Source organism: Electrophorus electricus, chromosome 8 (assembly GCF_041902795.1).
Source record: "Electrophorus electricus isolate QZ-2024a chromosome 8, ASM4190279v1, whole genome shotgun sequence".
In the NCBI taxonomy this organism is placed as follows: domain Eukaryota; kingdom Metazoa; phylum Chordata; class Actinopteri; order Gymnotiformes; family Gymnotidae; genus Electrophorus; species Electrophorus electricus.
This window is the reverse complement of record NC_137504.1, coordinates 5,477,113-5,499,880: the sequence shown is the minus strand read 5'-3', so window position 1 is coordinate 5,499,880 and position 22,768 is coordinate 5,477,113. Positions and strand designations below refer to the sequence as shown.

At 41.8% G+C, this 22,768-nt stretch overlaps 2 protein-coding genes across 3 annotated transcripts; both read right to left on the bottom strand.

The window, feature by feature from the left end:
* Nucleotides 1-44: 44 nt before the first annotated feature.
* pou5f3 (POU domain, class 5, transcription factor 3) lies at nucleotides 45-2,174 on the bottom strand. The gene is made up of 5 exons (XM_027003658.3): nucleotides 1,337-2,174; nucleotides 1,139-1,250; nucleotides 918-1,048; nucleotides 584-748; nucleotides 45-492 (listed from the first exon to the last, which is right to left on the bottom strand). The coding sequence occupies exons 1-5, from the start codon at nucleotides 2,075-2,077 to the stop codon at nucleotides 229-231; spliced, it is 1,413 nt and encodes a 470-aa protein (XP_026859459.1). The 5' UTR covers nucleotides 2,078-2,174; the 3' UTR covers nucleotides 45-228.
* Nucleotides 2,175-5,450: 3,276 nt separating this feature from the next.
* On the bottom strand, nucleotides 5,451-22,768 carry npdc1a (neural proliferation, differentiation and control, 1a). 2 transcript variants are annotated; one of them, XM_027003692.3, is made up of 9 exons: nucleotides 22,400-22,766; nucleotides 14,088-14,240; nucleotides 9,809-9,916; nucleotides 9,439-9,654; nucleotides 9,038-9,104; nucleotides 8,520-8,601; nucleotides 8,259-8,338; nucleotides 7,943-8,039; nucleotides 5,451-7,497 (listed from the first exon to the last, which is right to left on the bottom strand). In XM_027003692.3, exons 1-9 carry the CDS (start codon nucleotides 22,497-22,499, stop codon nucleotides 7,426-7,428), a joined length of 975 nt encoding a protein of 324 aa, XP_026859493.3. In that variant the 5' UTR covers nucleotides 22,500-22,766; the 3' UTR covers nucleotides 5,451-7,425. The 2 variants fall into 2 exon arrangements, with proteins under 2 accessions (XP_026859493.3, XP_081575315.1); XM_081719189.1 differs by lacking the exon at nucleotides 14,088-14,240 and having other exon boundaries at nucleotides 22,400-22,768.

The window sequence follows — 22,768 nt, the reverse complement described above, 5'->3', positions numbered from 1 at the left end:
TTCATTTCATTCATTCCTTAACCAGACTAATTCCAGGTGGCCAATGCATGTTAGATAGCAACATAGAAAGCAGCATCATTTAAAAATAAACTAAAAACAAAAACAGGAAACCCACCCACCGTAATCATTCGGTTTTAGAGCTACAAACCTCCGCTTTCAAGCAAAATTATTAAGCATTACTCCATTTGTTGATGTTGGACAAGCAGTAAAAAAGGCTACTCGGCCTGCTTAGCTTGGAAGGTGCCCCACAAGTCCAGGGTGCATGGCTTGCTTGAAGACCTCTGGCCGATGAAGCGGGGGCATGTACAGACTCGGGACAGTCCCTGGGTGAGCGGTACCTGGATAGCCCTGTCCCGAGAGAGGCGTGGCCCCCACATGCAGAGGTGGTGTGGGGCTTTGTTCATAGAATTGACTCTCTGCACTCTCTTCATCGAAAGGTAGAGCCAAACGCTTGCCTTTCTGCCTGCGGTTACAGAACCACACTCGCACCACCTGAGAACACACAAGCCACATTCAAACGGCGAAGACTCAAAAAGAATTTAGCTTTAATTTCAGAAGAAGCCAACATCAGTTGTTCACTTACATCTCTCTCCAAGCCAAGGTCATCAGAGATGTGAGTTATTTCCAGGGTGTTGGGTTTGGGACACTTAAGAAAGTATGATTCAAGAGCAGTGCGGACAGAACCCTCCAAGCTAGTCCTTCTCTTTCGTTTTCTGGTGTCAACAAATACCCGTTCAACCTTGTACATCTGCAAGAGAAGAACCAGTTACGTGGACTGAGTGCGGGTCGCGTCAAACACCCGTTTTTACCCTTTACTTACAAAAACTTATTAGTTAATGCAAGAATGAGTAAAACTATACAATGCCCCCTAGTGGAGAAAATAACGCCAGTGAAAGTTTACGTTACGGCCTACTGACATCTTGGGGGTTTTCTGAGGTTTCCGCTTCATTCAGCCACTTTTGGAGTAACGGCTTTAGTTTGCACATATTCTTAAAACTAAGTTGAAGAGCTTCGAAGCGACAGATGGTTGTCTGGCTGAACATTTTCCCTGCACACAAGACAGTACGATTAATTCAGATGATCAGTTCGGGTTTTCGTGCACAGTATCAGTATCAAACCCACAAGAACAAATACTCACCGTACAGATTACCCAGCGCCAGACCGACATCTGCTTGAGTAAAACCAAGCGTGATGCGCTTATGCTTTAATTCTTTGGCAAACTGCTCCAATTCTTCCGTGGTCAAGTTCTCCTTAAAAAAGGATTGGTGAACATACACCACCAGATCAATCATACATTGTTACGCAAAGCAGACAATTGATAAACAAAAACAGTTACCTCTTCCTCAGAATCGCTGCAGCCTCCACTGGAGGAGCCACTACTTCGTGTGGTACTTTGCGCCTGAGTCGCGGGCATAGATTGCGCAGAGCCTCCGTTGTAGAATCCCGGGCTACTGAATCCATTCCCGGGTGGGGATGGGGACAGAGAGGGTGAAGAAGCAGAAGGGGTCGGGGGAGCTTGGGCGATGTTGGTGGGACCAGAGATATGAGGTATGCCAGGCCAAAAGGATGGGTTCCATGGGGTAGCGTAGTAAACACCGGTGGTCATTGACGGACTAGGAAATTGAGGTTGGACCTTGGTCTCCGTACTGCCGAATTCGTCGTTCACGTCTTTTTCAGTTTTAACCTCGGGCATCTTGATTTGCTCCCTGGTTTGAGCGATAGGAGGGCTAAGGTTGGTCGGCTGAGTGGCTGCAGTGACCCCGGCGACTTGGCCGGTATACTCAGGCGCCATAAAGTGATACCAGTGTTTCGGCTGCGAAAAATCACTCACTTGCACATCATTTGATCTAAAGTCGCCCGTTGAAAAGGGGAAAAATGATTGTGTCGGAGTCTGATTGATGCCATTAAAAGATGTTTTGTTGAGCACCAGACTAGGATCTTGAAGCATAGTTTGTGGAAACTGAAGAGAAGCACCATTCATACCTTCGTTGCCCTGCAGTGGAGCGTACATGGTCCTGGTGACCTCGTACGACCTGCTGCTGCAGTCTGCTATAGGGCTCTGGGGTCGCTCAGACATCCTCCCAAATAAGTCACCTACAATTCTGTTGAGAACCTAAACACCCAAAAATCTGTTTCTATCAAGACACTGTGTTAAATAAGTCCATAATAAAACTTCTCACATAGGGATTTAAGAAGCCGGTGTTCCCCGCCAAATAACTAAACTAACGTGCCGTAAAAGTCCTTTAGTAGAGAGATCCAGTTACTTCGCCACCTGAACGAAAATGCGAGCAGCCGTCGTCTAGGTGTAAAATGGCCATCAGTTAAGATCCTCCTGTATATCAGCGCCGCTACTTCCAACACCCACGCTTGCGAGTTTCGAATGCAGCATTCCTACAGGTTTTCCTAATCAGTCCACGCTGGAGGCTGGAGTACTAATGATCCCAGCTCCCATTGGCCACCACACACAATAGGACTCAGCTGATCGTGAATTTGTGAATGAACTTGATTTCGTTCTTTAGGGAAGAACGGACTGGGACTTGTATCCGTTGTTTTTTTCCCCCATCAACTAAATTTGTATGAACCACAACTGGAGTAAACACAAATGTTTGTCATAAGTCAGTCATTACTCTCTGATGTCCTTGATAGTCACGCTTTAACTATGCGCTCGCTATGAACTCGTGATGTAACGTGGAACCCACTCCATGTACTGTATTTATAATGCAAAATAGTGCTGCTGACAGTAAACGTATTTAACATGCATGACACATTACTTTGTTTCAATAATTTGTTCTTAACGAGTTGTCCTTGATATTAAAACTCTGCATCCCACAGGAAAAGAACAATGTTAATGTGATAAGACGAGCCGATGCGTTCTCAAAGTTCTAATCATTATAACCACATTTTTTAAAGTCAGTGGGCTTTAAATTGTTACAAATTTATTGTTACAACGACCGTATACTGTTACCTAGATTTTTCATTTTAATTCCAGTGTCATTGAACAGGGAAGTGTTAGATAATAGAAGACAGTCTGATACGAATTGTTTTGGGTCTATAGTGACACTAAATCAGTGCCTTATTAAAATGTTGTTTGGTGTTGTTTTGTTTAAATAATTTGTAGGTAGCCCAATAGTTACATAGGCCCAATGTTTCCCAGGGTAGTTGAATAATTACATAGGCTATGTTTCATTGCCTAACCTCGCCAGAAAGAAACCTCAGCAGTTTTCTCTGAAGAACAAATAAAAGGTGAAATGTTTGTCTGAGTTGCCTATTAGGCTGCTGATAAAGATTTAGATCTCAAGTGTCGCGTCTCGCACTGAAATATGCTAACACATTTAGAAGCAACGTTATTCTTTCTTAGTGACACCAGGGCACTCAAATTGTATTTTGCTTCTGCTAAAGACATTTTAGAAAAGAAAAATGTACCCAACAAAAATGTTTAAGTGAGACATTACCGGCATTTTTCCATCGAAAAAAAACTAGCTATAACATATGCGTTAATGTACATTAATCGACTGTGCCTTCTCTGTGGCGCTTATGGCATTTTTAGTTGAGGAGTCTTTTTTTTTCTTTATTTTATCGTATTTTATTTTAGGGAAAACCGGTTTTACATCGTGAAACTCGACAGTCACTTCGATACAGTTGTGCACCACCTACCCACCCGTTCAGTACAGATTGTGGCAGGAAGACGCACCGCAGGAAGGTTGGGGGTAGTTATTGTGCACTAAGGCCCGGGGGCACCCCGCAGCTTCGTGATCCAGAGTTGCGATGGCCGGCCATTAGCCGCTTTTCAGTGTCGAACAATAAGTCGCTACCCTTTGATTCTGTCACCTTCCCCCCTCCTCTGAAACAAACACCAGCCAGAGTTTCAGTGTCTTGTAATGACTGTTTCAGCATATGTAACCTACACTAAGAAAAGACTGCTGTCTGTAATGCTTCATTGGAGAGCCAGAGGAACAGGGAAGAAAAATGTTAATACAAACTCAGCACACACTTACTTGCAGTGTTAATGACTCTTAAAAACAATCTTAAATTAAATTAAGATTCAATTAAATTAAATCCCCCCACTTATAACCCCCTTAATACTCTACCCCGCAGCCAGACCATCCACACACACACACACACACACACACACACACACACACACACACACACACACAGAGAGAGCTACCCTTTTCTCCTCAAACTAAAACAATCTACCCCCTGCTCCCAAACACACTTCAGCAGGCTACGAACTAAAGGAGACCAGTCTATCTCCACGGCTCAGAGAGCTGCAGGACAGGCACCGTGGAGACCTCGAGGGCCAGTCAAAGGCTTAAAAGACATCAAACCTCCACTCCAGGCTTTGTGCTGGGCCATGGACTTGGAAGGGGATTGTCATGCAAAGCACAGAGAGCGAGAGGGGAAAGTGGACTAAGCGGAGCTCCACAAGGCCGCTAGAGAGAGGCAGGAGCGCCTGTGGGGCTCCAGCAAAGGGGGGTTGGGGTGGGGGATCTGGGAGGACCTGCTGAGGATTAGACTTCCAAAGCACCCAGATGGCTTCTTCACATCTAGGGTCTTTGTAAGTGGCCTTTAGTGAGCACTTCTCTACAAAGTAAAGAAAGTATTTTGTAATACAGACATCATGTCTGTTCCTCATCTATTAGCACATGTTGACCTTTGGGGCTGTTATAATCTTGTGTCACATCAATTCTTGGAAATTTCAAATATGACAAAAACAGACCACTAAAGGGAAATAAATGAAATGTGTTTACAGTAACCAAAATCCACCTACAGTGCTTCCACCTAATTGCTAACAATCATCCACCTAAAGGCTTCTCTGATATTCTGTGTGCATTAAAAAATGATGTCCTATAGAAAAACAAACAGTGGGTTATATTTTTTTCTAATCTCATTCTGGTTTACCATTCTGTGATCAGAGATGTGTCAAATCCACTGTTAGTAAACAATGACTAGGTAACACAAATGTTAAATGTCCTACAGCTTTCAGTGCCAGTATCAAGACAAACTAGATTACTGACTTACATATGCACATCAGACTAAATTCCAAACAGAGTAATGAAGCATAAAAGCTAAAATCCAAATCCAAAAATTCTTGTTTTCCCTTTTAAAGATGAAGGAGCATTGTTTAAAATAAACTCAAGATCAGTGTTTACTTTTATAGCGTTTAAGATTGTGGATTTCAGCCAACCTTTCCTAGAGGTGTGTCATTATTAAATATTAACATAAATAGCGTTTTAAAAATATTCTTGTTTTTCTAAGGTACACTGAATTTGGTAAAGATTAATTCATATTTTTAAGCATAACTTTGACAAGGGAAAAACATTTCTAAACAATCTGACTTTTACCCTAAAGTTGAAAAAAAAAAAAAGTCCATTGTGTTTACTCAACTGAATTGTGGGCTTTGTGGGCAACATATATGTTGCATCAGTTAAAAAAATTAAACACATGAAAACAGTTCAAACATTACTTTATTAAATTGAACATTTGAGTTGTGGTCTAGTGTCATTTGCCTTTTGCAGCTAAATCAAGTCTGATTGGGAACTGTCTGTACGGTGACTGGGTCCGCAATCTCTCCGATCTGCTCTGTCCTCCTGATTTGACCGGTGCGATGGTCTTTTGATAGCTTTGACACCCTGCTGATGACTACTCCCTCTCCCCTCACACATCTCCCTCGGATGGCCTATGGCTGCCTTCCTCACCATTCACACTGACAATGGCTTTTAACGGCCCCCCTGATGACACGCTGCCTCCGAGACACACCTTAAGAGGCACTTAAGTGGCCTATCACAGCTCTGCGGTGGGGGAAGCCTGCTTTGTTACTCCTGCGTGCTGATTACTTTGTGAAGTAGGTAGAAAGTAGGTAGAAATTGAGAAGGAGATTATAACAGCCGCTAAAGCTCTGGTTCACAAACAATTAGATAGTGAACAGTAATATCAGTGTCAGCATCAGAACATGGGTTTAGTACATTGCAGTTAATCAAAGGAAATGCAGTATGCTCTAAAAAGCAATGTGTTTTTGATAAACTCTGTGGATATGTATAGTATTTTACAAATAGTTTTAATTTTATCCAACTATACCCTATACAGGGAAATCCATATTCTCTGGATTCGGTGCATAGTTCCCTCCAAAATTACTACAACGGCTGGTAAAGGTGAGCTAAAACACATGAAAAACATAATTGTTTACTTATTTTTAGATTCGGAAAGGCAAGTTATTGTGAATGCTTGCACTGGGAACCCTACATGGCATCTGGGAGCCTATCACATTCCAGGACACTTTGGAACCCCAAATGCTTGTACAAGGGCCGTTCTCTTTCGTTTGAGGTCCTTCTAAGGAATACCATCAAATATTTACATTTACAGCATTTGGCAGACAAATAATATAGAATAAATATTATACAATGAAATTCAGTGCTGTTATCATATCAAAAACATTGATGCACAGTACTGTATTTAGTGTGTACTGTATTTGTGATTGCCTATTAATTTTCAATCCTATCCGTTAAGCTTGAGGAGACTATTCCTTTGTGAGAATTTGTCAGAAACACTAATTTTGTCCAGTCAAAAGAATAGCATGTTTCAAAGGTTTAATTTAATTTCTACCAAAGTGACTTGAGGATTTAAACATTTCAGTGACATTTTTATTCAGAACATCTGATAATTTTCCCATGTGAATAGTAGGGCCTACTAGATGAGTATAAAACTGGAAAATACACAAAAAACAGCAAAGAAGGAGCGAGGAAACAGCAGGACATTGCAGTGAAGGTGCTTGTCCCAAACGGAGACAGGCATCGGTAAAGGTGCTCAAATAGAACCTTAGAATGGCACAAAATGAGAAGAGTGTATTAAATACACAGCTTATTGAAATTTAATCACATTTGAACAAGAGCTTTGGGAAGCAGCTTTACAAAAAGGAAAAAGAGAAACATACCCACTGATTAAATAATGAAAAATCTGAAGGTCAAGAGTTAAACAAAGAGGAAATATGGATGATGAATGATGACTAAAAACATGGGCACAGGAAGTGTCTGTTTTAAAAGCAGAATGGAAAAATACCAAGAGCCAAGTGTAAGATGTATAATAGGAAAGAGCCCAGGAGAATCAGTCTGCTTTGTAGGTTGCCAGAGTCCACTGTGTTTATTAGGATTCTTTACAAATGAAAAGTTCACTTTTGCTTTTATTTCATTCACTCTTCATCCTCCTTTGGGCTTAAAGATGTTCCCTTTACTCCATTTGTTCTGAGGGGCCTAATAAAAGGGCATCAAGTCACACCTTCCAGCAGAAGACATGTTTAGATTTGTGTGTGCAAGTGTGTGTGCAGGTGCACATATTTATACCATCAAGCTCCATCCATCGTCAACAAACTTGTGACCGAAAGTTTATTTTAAGTGTGTGTGTGTGTGGGTGTGTTTATACGCATCCAGGTCACTTGTGGTTCCTTCCTGGGTGTAGAGTAAAGTCATCGAACAGTGGATTCTTCACTTCCATCTCTCCAGTCTGCACACAACAGTGATACAGTGAGCGAACAAGATATAAGAAACAGCCACTCACAAAGTAGAGCACTGCATCTTTTGGAAGCCTGTAAAACACTTGAGTAGGGAAAGCTGTATCTAGAGTCAAAGAGAAAGCAAAATTAGACAGCCTAAAAGTAGTCTGAACAAATGTCATGCTTCCTCATTGGTACACATACAGAGTTCAGTTAAATCGCTAAAATTCATTTAACGACTTTTTAAAACACAATGAGAGTAATGACCAATACCCCACAACAAACTGTTCCAGAGTGTGCTGCAAACCGTGAAAGTCCATCTGACTTAATGCAATTAGCTGAAGCAACTGCGATTATGGCACGTGGCTTGGGGTGTTTCGAAACACTTCTCAGTGCAGCGCGAATCTAGTGCCACTCCAGCAGAGCTTAAGGACAGCTAAGGGAGGACATGCTCACCGGGGCAAGGCCGGGACACTCGTACACCGTGAAGTCTCCTTCCTCATTTTCTTCATCCGACACTCCAGACTCGGAGAGTTTAGTTTCAGATTTGTTTCTGTGCGTGAACAAATGCACACAAAAAAAGAATGTTTAGTTATAAAAATAAATGCTGTAATGCTTAGGATTCACCCTCAGTAATATACATTTAATAGCATATGGAAATACTGTTGTATAAAAGTCAACCGATAAAGGATGTAAAAAGGAAATAAAAGTGTGTTCAGGTGAGAGCCTGTGACAACATGGGAGATAAGAGATAAGGAACGCTTGGGTTTACTTTTCCAATGAGAGCATCTGTTGTTTCTGGTGTTGGTAATGATACATCTGGGCACTGTGAGCCAGGTTCTTATCCCCTGGCTGAGAGATAGACAGGGGGAGAAAGAGAGAGAGAGAGAGAGAGGAGATAGCAGTCAAGTTTTAAAACTTTTACAGGTAATTAAGAAGCAAGTATTTGTGAAGCAAGGATTTGTTTCAAAAAGTGATTTGATAGATTACGCTGCATAAATGAATTCCAGAGCTTGATTCAAGGTTTGCTTACAGAGATGTTTCTGGAGCTGGCCACTGCTCCAGGAAAGGCTGGGTAATCAACTTTCTCAGCTAGATGGGCTTCCTTCTGTAACCTGCAATTTATATACGGGCCAACATTATACAGAGATCCTCTGTACACTGTTATCAGGATATGCTCATTGTTAGCAAATGTTAAAATAAATTTCAATCAGAAAAATATATTCTTTTTTTCTTCTAAATGGAACTTTCTAATCAAAGGCTTTAGAACATTTACATTACATTTAGCTGACGCTTTTATCCAAAGCGACTTACAATTACGACTGAGTACAACTTGAGCAATTGAGGGTTAAGGGTCTTGCTCAGGGACACAACAGTGGAAACTTGGCAGTGGCGGGGCTTGAACCAGCAACCTCCCGATTACAAGTCAAGGACCTTAACCACCGAGCTACCACTGCCCATACAGAACATACTTTCAGAAAAGTATGATTAGTGAACACTATGTTCAAAAAGGCATGCTTTACGATGGAAAAGAAATCCTTCCCCTCTCACCTGACCCAGCAGACAATGGCCAGGATGATAGCTACAGTCCCCATGATGATGCACACAGATGTTATGACTAAGGAGAGATACACGACACAGAAAAGAGAGAGAGAGAGGGGGAGGGGGGGGGAGACCAGTCAAACATACACAAGGGGAAGAAAAAAGGTAAAACCCATAAAGCATTACAGTTTTGAAGGCCTATCAGACGTCCAACAGTTTTACTGGTACCTGTACAAATCTGGACACACATTTGAATGCATGTCCTTTTTATCCCTCCATAAATATTTAAAAATATCTGAGTATGCGGCATAGTATAGACACAGAAGAGGGATTCTTTGGACTACATTTGCTGGAGCGCATCGGTTATTCTGGTCCTATACTGCAGTGTGCTGAAGCAGGCCGATACACACGGATGAGTAGGCTGTCCCTAGGAAAGGACATGGCGATGTGTTTGCTCCTTCCTGGGTGGTCAGTGCCTGGCTCTGTAGGACTGGAGGTGTGTTGGGACACAGTGGAAGGTCCGTTGCTGGCGGGCATGGCCGTGGCGGAGTGAGACATGTTCTTTGGCCTGGACGGATTCTTTCCCCCATCTGACTGGGACTGGGGGCTAGACCAGGAGGCAGAGACTACGACAGTGAAAGACAAATGGAGATAAAGAAAGTAAATATAACGGAACTGACAGAGAGAGGAAAAGGAAGCATTAATTGACATTGCAGTTTCACCGCAAAAGTTGAACCACACAGTTGTTGAGAAGAGCTGCCCAAAAAGGCTGAGTCAAACCTGGTTGGCTCATAGCTGGCTGGTTCACATCTGACACTTGCTGCTTGGCAATGATTGAAGACAGGTAGTCAATTTCTTGGTCTAGGTCAGTAAGGGAAGTCTCTTTACCTGAGAAGAAGATACAGTCACTCTTTAGGCACTAAATCAATACAATATAATGAGTTCGATTTGAAAACACTTCTTTGAACCCGTCTGATGATCTACTTGGGATTATTTTTGAAAGAGGGTAATCCAATAATGAGAGCATGCAAAAACTCCTAGGCATTTATGTTGTAATGCCACCAGGCTGAAAGAGAACATGTAAGGACAGGGCATGGAGTGTGTGTAGGTGTGTGTCTCTGGGGGAGGAAGAGTGTGCCCATGTGCTGTTTGAGACACCACGTAAGGCAAACAAAAGCGTGGCATCATTTAATGGTACTGTTGGCCAGACACTAAGATGCATTCCAAGACTATTGAAGATCCCCTCCTAGCAACCAGGACTAGAGTGTGTGTGGCCAGGCAGAGATTCACCACAGGGGGGGCTTTAGGCCATCACACCAACCCCCATCACTGGAGATGCTCTGAGACTGAGCACTCACAACAACTGGGAGATGAACCACGCTCATCACTGAGGTGATCTTCATGCACCACTTTCTCTCTTCCAAAACCTTCCGATCGACGGGCGCAGTCCAGCAGTGCTGTGTCTGCCACTTTCTGCCTGGTGGTGATCACAGAACACAACGCAGTGCGTGTGCTTTCCCACGCTGTAGCTGTGGAGGCTTATTTCAGCTGTGTGGGTGCCTTGCTTCAGTGCCTTGCTTACATCAACTGAGTGTAATTCTGTAAAATCACAGCCACATTACTTAGTATGTTTGTGGCATTAGACTGTAGTCAAAATTAAAACTGTCGCATGCGTTTCACAATTTCCACATGATGTGTTGCTTGTCGCACACTGCAAAGGGATGGAAGAAAAAGGGAAATACGAGGGGCACCTATTTACGGTAAGACTGAAGCAAGGCACCCACACAGCTGAAATAAGCCTTCACAGCTACAGTGTGGGGAAAGCACAGAACACAAGGCGGTGCATCTCATCACAGCCAGGCAGAAAGTGGCAGACGCAGCACTGCTGGACCTCGCCCACCGATCTGAAGGTTCTGGAAGAGAGAAAGTGATAAACGAAGATGTTTGGTCACCACTCCAGAAGGACAGCCATCTGGCTCTTGTGACATGCCTGATATGATTCCACAGCACTTTCACTGTCTGCTTTGTTACCGCAGGACCCCCCTCGGCCAAAGCTGTATAGTGTAGTCCACTGCAGGTGTCAGAGGAGGTGGGCCATGCCATCTGTACTTCAGGGGAGCCGCAACAGACTAGAAAGAGCCGGTGTGTGTTGCCAATAAGGAAAGGGTGCAACGTCAGTCCAAAAGGTTTCTAACAGCCGTCTTACCAACAAACTATAAACATGACTGGATGTTGACAAATGAGCAGGAGAGGGCAGACTACGCAAGTTTTATTATGTTAATGTTATTTTAATAAGTACATACCAAAAAGGATTGTTCATGTGTGAATGTGAGGGTGAGAAAGAGAGCGAGAGAGAGAGAGAGCGCAAGCTTAAGACAAAAAAAAAAGTGTGAATTTGGTATTGTTTCAAAATGAATAGAATGGCTGGCTGCTTTCAATCTTAGATGGCAGTTGAAGCATTTGCTTGTTAATGAGCAGTCTCCTCCTGAGAAGGGAGAAGAGTGCTCACAGTAGGGAGAAGAGCAGAGTCCTGCCCTTCAGGAGCCCAGCACAGCCCAGCACAGCCCAGCACAGCCCAGCACAGCCCAGCACAGCCCAGCACAGCCCAGCACAGCCACTCACCATTGCAACACACTAAAAAAAAAAAACAATTAAAAAAAAGCACATACAGCACATAAAGGCTTCAGTGGCTAAAGTAGGGTAGGGTAGGATAAAATGGAAAATTCTTAAAAGCGTAAAAACAGGTTAAAAAAAAGTCAACACAGCAATAGTTTAATAGTTTACAGCGCCCTCTATTGGACACTATGAGAACACAATCTTCTCATACTACTGTACCAGTGATCTGTTTTGTCCTTAGACTGCATTTCAGTCAGAAAATAGCTGCATATACAGTTTGTAAACTGTATATAGTACTGCAATAGCTGGTTAATAACCTCTTATTTCTAATCTTATGCATCCTTGGACTAAGGGACACCTCTCTCTCTCTCTCTCTCTCTCTCTCTCTCTCTCTCAGCCTGAGGTCTGGTTAGTGATTAATCAGTCTCAGGTAGACTAGATAACCTTCTAGATAACCCTTAGTGCTCACTATCTTGGACAACTAATTATGTAGCTTTCTTTACTGTGCAAGTGGTAAAAGACACACCATCTTCAGTGTCATTTTGAGCTTTTCATACACTAATTTGGTTATATGTTTGCTGGAGACAAATGGACATCAGACCAATCAGAGTTACTATGTAGAAAAAAAAAATGCACTTAATATAAATATAGAGGAATACTATCAAAAGGCTAAGGAAAAATTAGAAGAAAAAACAAACACAAATTGGAAATTGTTAAACTGTTTTGCACTGCCGGCCTTGCTAAAACACTGAGACTGGAATGTTTACCCAAGAAAGCTCACTCCTTAATAGCAAACACTGGTGTCAGCATACAGGAACGACTGAATGCTCCACCCACCCTGAAGCCTGCACAGAAGAAGCAGGGGAGAGGTGTTACAGGACCTGAGGGAACACTGCTGCTCTTTGAGCCAACATAAGCCAGGAAGGACGCTCTCCTACACGGTTTGGTTGCTTGAGTACGAAATGATTCTGCCACATGACTGAGCTACTCCCAAACACATTTACTATAGGTGCTCATTTAGGGTTTCTTTTAAATGAGTGCACATTATAATGATGAATGTCACTTAACACCACAATAAAAATCATAATTAAAAAAAAGTCTACCTTTTTTGGAGGGTGGGGGTGGAGGATTTCAGTGCTGCCATGTGCTTGGTTTTCACACTTCTTACAGAGAAGCAACCAGACCTGCTTTATTTCTGTATGTCCAGGGATGCTGTAGATGTAGCCACACTGATACACTTAATGACACTAAAAGCTCTGAGCACCAGTGCAGAGCCACAAGTGCAGAGGCTCTAGACACAAGTGTCCGGAAGACTCATTAAGGATTAAAGGTAAGGGCCAAGACTTCACCCTTGTGGTGAAGAAATGTTACTGCAACAACAATCTGAGTGCTGGCTCATCCCTCGCCCATCCTCTTCTGTAACGGCATTTTGTTTGACAGTTGACATAAAACTGTCCAAATGTTGCAAATCAGATTACTAATCCAAAAGGGGAGATGCGGAGACAGAGGAAAAAAGTTGAAAGAAAATCATGATCTAAAGTCATTTCTAAGAGTAGCTGTTGCCTTATTGTTTAGCATCATAAGGTTTTTTGTTAATAACAAATACAAATTCAATGGACTCTGACTATTACCTCAGTTCATTACAATGAGGAACACACACACACTTATATGTGCTTGTTGATACAGAATATGATGCAAAGAGAAGAGAGAAAGGAAGAGGGAGAGAGAGAGGGAGAGAGAGAGAGAGAGAGAGAGAGAGAGAGAGAGGGAGAGAGAGGAGGGGGGATTTGCGGATTATTCAGGATCACAAATCTCAAAGAAAGGGTCTGAGAACTAGGAACTAGGAACAGGAGGATGAAAGGGATGAGAGAGGCGATGACAGATGATGAGAGCTAGCGTGTGATGTGATGTAGCTAGAGGAAGTACCATGGTGACTGGCTCTGTCTCGGTCTCTGCATTAGGCTTCTTCACTAATCTCGGAGATATATGTAATATGCACACTGGTTTCTGTGATCTTTGGGACCATACTGGAGAATGTGGACTGCGGTGCCACAATCACAAGCAATTAATGTTATGTTATCAAAACTTAACACTTTTAGTAGTTAATAGTGATAGTGATTAGTAGTGTGCTCAAATAAAGAACAAAACATAGAATAATGTATAAGCTGCATTTATGCAAACACTGGTCTGCGCGGGTAAAGTTCTCCTTCTGTATGACTAACGTCTAGTTATGTTGTCAAAGCTAGACATTAGTCAGAAAGTTATTTCTAGTTTGTCCAGAAAAGCTTTATCATACAGGCTATTACTCAGGTGGCAGCCTGTGACAGAACAGTCGCCGTTAGCTTTACTGAGTAATCTTGCTGAGTAGGACTTGTTAACAGCCATTTAATGTTAGAAACTGAAGTGAGCTTTTATAAGTGAGCCCAGCTGGAGCTCCTCTTACTGTGGTGAGGGCGTCTCTTTGGGGACACGCAGTGCCCTTCATTGTCCTCCTCCAATGAGGCGAGACACGGGCCACAGTGGGAGGAGCCTTGTTTGCAGAAGTGCCGTCCCTTTTTGGCACAATCTATGTAGTCAGGGCAGTTATCCACTAGAACTGGGAAAAAACAGAAAAGGCTCTATTAAGTCTTAATGTAGATACATCCATCACAGCACATATTTTACTGGCAATGAAAAACAAACATAAGAGCATTCAGTCCATAGGTGAATGTGCTAAGAGCAATTTTCACATACCTCATAGGGCATGTTCCCATTACACCTTACATAAAACATTGTATTTTACACACACATTAGGAGTCTAAAATGGTCACATAGCATGCTCCTTGACACTGCATTGATACAACTTCAAAAACAGGTGATGAGGATATTTTCTGCCATATAGACTCCTGCTGCAACAGGTGACATGGTCACCTGATAAGATCACAGTTTTGGTTGTTGCAATTACTGAATTTTGTGTGCGAGTAATGCTATTCATCGAAAAACTAGCTTTTCAGACAAAACAAACAAGACCAATGAGTAAAACATTTACAGAACACATTATAATAAAAGCTCTTAACCTGGAAAATCTTTTTTTAAGTCCAACAATATTACAACATAGAATGAACTCTCCAAAAACCTCCATCATAGGCGACACTGAAATTCATTTAGTTACCAAATTGAAGAAGAATAGAATCACAAACTCACTGGGTTGGGATCTTGTGTTTGAAAGTGTAGTGAATGGGGAGGAAAGTGCAGGTACCCAACCCTACACTGTAATACCACTACACCATTGCTAAAAAAGACAACCATTAATTCATCAAGTCATATTCATGCTTACTATAATTATAGTAGTAATATATGGACATTCCACTACGAGAAGCTTTAATAGCAGTAATTACACATAAATCAGCATGAGAAGGTTCATTAAGTCAGTAAACTTTCCCTTATAAAGGGTTCTAGAATAACTTCTGCGTCAAAGGAACTTTATAAAGTATGTACTTATAGGAGCACGATATGATATGATATGAATATGAATTTGCTGTTTAAACCAGCCACCTCTCTAGAAAATACAAAAGCTCCAGTAGCTCACCTGGTAGAGCACGCTGCAAGCAAGATCATGCGTCAAATTCCCAGGTCAAACACAATGTCATACTGATAAATATACGTAAGTCACGCTGGATAAGAGCATCTACCATATGCTGTGAATATAAATAAATTTCCTTTGAAACTCATAGTATTATGTGGGCCTTTAGATGTTCTATCATGTTCTAAATATGACATGAATATCTACATTTATTTAAAGTTCTGAATAATAATATATAAATATACAAAAAATAAACAAACAAAAAATCTACAAACAAGGTAAATATAATAAAATATACCAAAACACACAACTCTACTGTTTGAGTTGTCAAAACATTTTGAAAAGGATATTAATCAGTGATTTGATTGTAATGGGATTAAGACCAGAACTGCCTACAAATACTGCTACAGATGTTCTGGATCATACTATGCATTCTCTAGTGTGAGCAAGTTCAGGCTACATGGCTTCTGCTTTCTGGCTTCAGTGGGTAATGTCTCTGATATTCCATTACTACTAGAAACATTGGATCTGAAGTAAAAGCTTATGAAGTTACTGACATAAAAAAAATTAATTAAATTAAATTAAAAAAAATAATCCTATTGACATAAATAAACAAAACAGAACATCTAGTTCAGTGGCATCAGGAATGGGTGATGATGCTTCTTAGTCATCACAATTAAAATCTAAAACTGAATTCGTGTGGACTGGCACTGCGTTCTGCACTGCGGGGCTGCAGGTCGGTCCTGCTGTTTGAGTTTTATGGTTTTGTCTGGATATGCACCTGTTGTGTGCCCACTGGTATAAGCAGTATAGCTTGTATAGCTTACAATGGTACCAGTTCTGACTAGGTCTTTCTTTCTTTGTCTTAAACTCTTATAAAGAGATTCAAGATCTTCACTTCACTTCAGTAGCTCCCAGCTAACAGACTGCTTTTATAACCAGGACAGGAACTGCCAGTGACTAATTGAGAGGAAGCAAGTGTGTGTGTGTGTGTGTGTGTGTGTGTGTGTGTGTGTGAGAGAGATATACACCCCACTGCGCCGCCCACCTCCAGCCAGGCGGGCCATGCGCCTTCCGTGTCCATGTGAAGGTGATGTGCAGTCGATTACATAACCATCTCAAAGCCCAAGCTGTGCACCTAGATCTGAAGTGACTGTGCTTGCTACTGTCTCCGGTTTTCTCCCGCTGCTTTCATTGACATTTGGAGGCTGTCAGTCATCATTTACTACTTCTTTGTCCACTGCCCCCACGACAGCTTCTACCACCCCTTCTGCCCCTCTCCCTTGCAATTACTACACCTCCTGTGTCAAGTAGCTTTGTCATCCTTTCATCATTCATTTGATCAAACCATATCTACACATCAAAGACATCAAAGGAACCACTCTGATTAAAGTCAATCATTATGGACACCACTTAATTTATAGACAAGATGATTCATGTGACAATCCAAGCATGGATTTTGCATAAAATAATAATCAACTTGTCCAGAGGTTTCATGTATAGCACAAAAGCAAATATATTCACCACAGGCGAATCTGTATCTGAAGCTGAGGTCAATTATTATCTTAATACTGTTAAGTGTCAGAGCAGGTCATGATGATCAATGCTAGAATTACAGAATGAAAATTTCTGCCTGGAGGTACATAATCAAGCAAAGAACTGGAATCTACAACACGACCCTTCAACCTGATCTCAGAACAGACTGCTCACGTGTCAGAATGTTCACTCTGCACCAAGGGCAATCGCTCTGCATATTATATAAGACAGAGATGAGCAAATCAGAACAAAGAGAGATGAAAGATGAATATTCTAACCATCTGCTCCTGGCTCAGCAATCAATAACCAAGTGCAACAACAGCCCACAGTAGCAGCACATTACATCATTACATACTGGAACGAGACCATACTAAGGGTTTGCAGAAACCTTTATTTTCTATGTAATGCAGTACAAACAAGAACAAAAATGGCATTTTCTTTAAAGATCTAACAAACTGGAGGCATGTGGAATGGTGCGGACAGACAGCTCCGGCAGGAAACTGAAGGGCTTGCCGGTCCCATTGTGAGAGCTTGCTGTTTTTCCTTCCTTACAGGAAGTCAGTCAGTCACTCCAAGAAATGTGTCAGCTCTTGCCACATCTTCTCACTCAGGGTGTTGCTCAATACAGCCAGTGATACGAATCCTTAACCTGCAAACTCTACTGGTTCTTGCTCAGTGTTTTAAACGTCCAGTTCGCTGATACAAATTCCTCGTTTGTATAAAGAACCACAATCTATAATAAATCCTGATTCATTATGACATATAGCAAACTGCTATGGAAATCCTATTCAAGTATGAGAAAAAAACAGACACAATCATGGAGTAAAATAACAGACCATGAATGAGAAGACGACAGCAGCTCTAAAGCATCTGCAGAGCTTCCAAAGTTAATCTACAGTGACCTTCAAAAATTATCTGCAGGAATACGGTTTTTAAGTTTCAACTGCTGGCACTGGTTCCGAAATTTCCATTGGTTTATCACTGACATTCATTACTCTTTAGCCTGCTGGGAAAGCATTTGGATTGACCAGATGGCTGATTCTTCAACTACAGGACCACAGGATCAGGGGACGCGGAGTTTTTGAGGATTTAAGATAGGACGGTGTGGGCAAATAAACCTCACCAGTATAGATATCAAAAGCTAACATTTGCCATCATGTGGTACATCTGCTACCCGCATTTATTTATTACAGTTGAAGACTAGTTGCACTTTTTGTTGCTGTGCAGTTTGTCATTCTCCAACTCTTCACCAATAGACAGCGCCTGACCACATGACCGGATATTTTTGTGTGCAAGAGCACTCTCATCTCAGCAGTAACACTGACAGTGAACACTGACTCCTGCAACACTGCTGTGCCCAGTGCACCATGTCATTGCAACGTGGTCAGCAACTGACCACATGATGAGCTGTGAACGGGAACAGACAAGGTATCAAAGTGGCCAGTGAGTTGTATACAAAATGTAGGTGTTTCTAATAACATGGCCAGTGGGTGCATATTCTCTTTTAGCACTGATGGTTCTGTGAGACTTCAAACAGCACACGGGAGAAATAAAAAACACGGAAGTAAAGGGATTCAGGGGCAGCTAATCACCATGCAGGTCACTGCTTTTATGTGAACAAGGCAAAGTTCTACTGAGAGAGTCTCTCTCTCTCTGTAAACATGGGAAACTGGTTTCTGGTCACATGGCTAACTGAGTGCACTAATTCCCCACTTGCTCCCTGTGTGCCGGTCAGCAGTGTGAGCAGACCCAACACTCATCTGAAGCAGCACTGCCTCCCTGGATACTTAAACAGGACTCTGATGTGCTCTGCTGAATACTGTATTTTTCTTTTTTTTTTTACCTCTTAGCATTTTTTTAAAAATACTAAATCAAAACAACTAAATTAAAATCCAATTCAAATTTGTCCTCATATTTTTTTCAAACATTAAAAATGTGGATTGAGCACCAGAATATAGATGTAGGCTACAGCCGAATCCACTACTAGATACTGCAAAAGTCATCTTAACTTTGCTGTTTACTGAAAGGCATATGAGGGCAAGACAAATACACAAGGGGTCAAAATCTTATTGAAGACAAAATAAAAAATTAGTCTGCCAAAGTCCTGTTGCCTGTGAAGAGATTTATAAATACTTGTCTGTCTGGACTACAGATAATCAATGGTAATAAATGGGTCTTAAATATAAAGACAAATTACACTACTGCTAGTCTAGTGTAGTAAAAGACTGATGTTCCTGTCATTTTGGAAATAGTATAATTCCGAGCTTTTGGTGACATATGATATGGTTGTTGTGTAAATTAAATATGGTGCAGTCAAAACAAGAGGTGCAGCACTTGGGTCCATTATGACAATGTTTGAAGAATGTCCCAGATCATAGACATCTTCTTTCTAAACTTACTTTACATACTTAATCATAATTCCATAATTTGTCCTGAGAGAAGTTCATTTCATGCTAATAATTGTCATTTTGGATCAAACTTTCAAAAGCAACAAAAGGCATTGTCTATGACATGCAAATCCACTCTATTAATGAAAAGAGTTAATTGACTATTAATGAGTATTAATGTTGAAGTACAATAGCATGCTATTAAGGCCAAAATGGAAAAACGTGCTGCACTGTCTAGAGTATCTGAATATCAAACACATCTGTTCAGCAGGACCGCATTTACACAAAGTGACTGATATAAGTCAGGCTAGTTGTAAGACGATTGGAATATTGAAATGAGTAGCATTCGGCTAACACTAAGGTTAACAGACAAGGAACTTAGGAAGTCTATGCTTATGAAGCTCAAAACAATTCACCAATAACTCAGTCTCTGCCTCTAATCGCTACTAAACACACCGGCAAGTCTGTGTCATTAGTATGCACTAGACCAAAGCATATGAAAACCCATTCAACTATATCACCTTCTGAAGGATGATGACTAACAAGCTGTGCATTGTCCCAGTTCCAGGAAAGGATAAAGGTTCCTCCAATAAAAGACGAATAGACACATATGAAAAGGTCCAATAAAGTACTCTCATATGTGTCAGCCATGTTTACTGAAACACATATAGAGGCTGACATGGGCAGTGCTGTGTACCCTGTGATGTTCTAACACAAGGGTGGATGTTTACGCTGCTTTATTGAATGTTTGAGCATCCTGGGGCCTGGATTTCAATGGTTGTGCTGGAGTGTGTGTTTTCAGGGATTAATGCTACTTCAGAAAGCCTGGCATTGGAGTGAGGCTGGCCTCTATAGTGATGCATCAGGTGAGGGTGCACCAGGCTCCCACCTGCATGACCCCTCAGCAGCCCATACTAGCTGAGTGCGTGGAGAGAAGCCTCCGCTCTCTGTGATCACACACACGTGCAGCTGCTCTGTTAATGTTCCCAACGTGCAACCTGAGCCCTCAAAGGAATAAGACCCCTCTGTACTCCTGAGACCAACTGGGATGAATTAGAACAGTTGCCACAGCAACTGTCTGCATCCACTAGGGAACAATGCAAAACCTAGCATCAACAGTCTGTGAACAACTCCTCATATATCACTCATGCTATGAGCACATTATATATGGTAGAATTGTAAGGAAAAGCTGTCTACCATTTCTGTTCCAGCTGCACTGCCAATTTGTCCTATAGTTTATAGTGAGGCCAGAACATGGAAATGGCAAACATTTCCACAAAACATTTATTGCATTTAGCTGATGCTTTTACCCAAAGTGACTTACAATTATGACTCTGTAAACAAAATGAACAATAAGGGTTAAGGGTCTTGCTCAGGGGCCCAACAGAGGCAAAATGGTGGTAGGGGCTTGAACCAGCAACCTTCTGATTACTGGTCAAGCATCTTAACCACTGAGCTACCACAGTGCACTTTATAAACTACCTTTTCTGTGGTTTATTACTAAATTCATCACACCCTACAGACCACAGCAGAAAGGCACTGGACAATGAACCCTTGGTGAGTCACAGCTCCCAGCAAAAGATGGGCGAGATCAAGTGAGCTTACAGATCAAAAGAACTGGCAGTGGAACAAACAATAAGGGGTTACCTTCAAGCCCTAAACTACTAGCACAGTTTTTGCATATAACTGTGAAGTCACCCCTGGGAGACTCTGGTATAGAAAACTATTGTTCTAACATTTTCTAACTGTGCAGTTACAAAAGAGAACAGCATGAGTAGAGCACGTAGTCAAAGTTAGGGTTTGAAACAACACATTCACCCCAATAGCCAATAAGAATCGTAGATTTGTCTAGCAACCAGCTCAGAATGGATCCAGAGGGGTTCCTGGTTTGATGCTCACGTGTGCACCTGGGAATGTGAAGCACTACTTGAGTTTTAGTGCTCAGGTTCAACTATTGCTGCCTACAATTCCTTGCTGTTTACTTGAAATGAAGAAATGCAAAAATGCTTCAAAACTGCCTTTCTCAGCTGGCCTTGGAAAACAGAATATGCAGCAAACCTACTGTCCTTAAAAAAAAACAAAACACACATGACAATATACATTTTGCCAACAGACCAATTTCACTTTAACCTAAAGGCAGTCGTGAATTTATCTTTACTTTTATTCTCATTGTCAGGAAAAAGCTCTCTTTCATTAATAAACTCAATAGTCAATGCCTGCCTTGCCTTTCTGGATGGACTCTAAGAATAGGGCACATGCTACATTTCTCCACTGTACTGTATAAACCTCTGGCACTTTGTCAGAGCCGAAGCTTCTGTCTGAGTGGTGCTTTTCAAATATTCAGCAGAGCAAAATTAACATATTTGCTTTGATACCATGATTACTTTATCTAAAGGATGCACAACTTTATCTAAAGCTTGTTAATCTCCTATCAGATCACATGTGAAGGCTGTGTGTGCATGAGAGTGTGTGAGATAGTGAGAGAGAAGTAAATAATGACTCAGGATTACATCTTCTCTTAATACCTACTCTCAATCTACATCAAGCATCAAATACAGATCACAGATCATGTCAAACGACGGAAGCACTTTAACTGCTGAAGACAAGTGCATCCCTAACTACCTGAAGTAGTCCAAGACCAACAAACTATGCAAATTTCTGTGATCAAAATCAAACTCTTTAGCCAGCAGGACCCAAAATGTCAAAGTGCTTCTGATTAATCTTACTACAGGCGCATTGCTTTAAAACTAGACTACTGATCTGGCACAGAAATTGGTTTACAAAGCACATAAAATCTAAAAACCTAAACAGCCCGCCCTTTAAAGTGTTAAAATAATATATGGCACATTTCAATAAGTAAAAGGTGTTCATCTCGAACAATAAATCCACATAAATTCCAAAGAAATTATACATTTTTCTCGTTTGTTTCCAGTAAGACGGAACTCGGGTTTACTTTTATGCCTGGGAAGGACACCGCACGTCCCTGTTTAACAGAAACAAATTTTTTAACAAGTGAGGCACGGCTCTCAATCTGTCTGGGAGAACATTTGTTCCAGGCATGTTTCTGTTATCAATAAACTCATCAGTAGCGTAGGAACCATTTTCTTTTCTTCAATAACACAACGATCAGGACGAACTGAAATCACCGAAGTGCATGAGCAACTGTTTCATCGAAAACAACAGCTGTTATCTGATATGTCCCGAATCTTACCCTGACATTTCAACTTCATTAATCTCAAGAACATCTGATGCAAAGCACGCAGTCCTTACCTGGCACGCTAGCACTAACAGCGGCGAGAATAATACAGAATAGGACCCCGGGCGAAAGGACGGCCCGGGGCGAGCGCTCCACTCGTCCGGGACGAAGCATCCTCGAGTGCGCTTCTCAGGTGGAGGGACGCCGAAGAGAGAAGAGGGACGTCATTCCCCCATGCCTCAGGCTGAAACATACATAGGAGAGAGGGACACGGATGGGCAGTGCTGACCACAGCAGAGACGAGAACGTCCTCTCGGGTCGCGCAGTTAGCTTGTACCACTCCAAAGGTGTCGTGGCTGTTCTAAAGATAGCGGCGTGTGCTCGCTGTCGGGAGCGGCGGTGCTGCTGACAGGCAGGCGAGGAGGCTCGTTCGCGATGCCTGA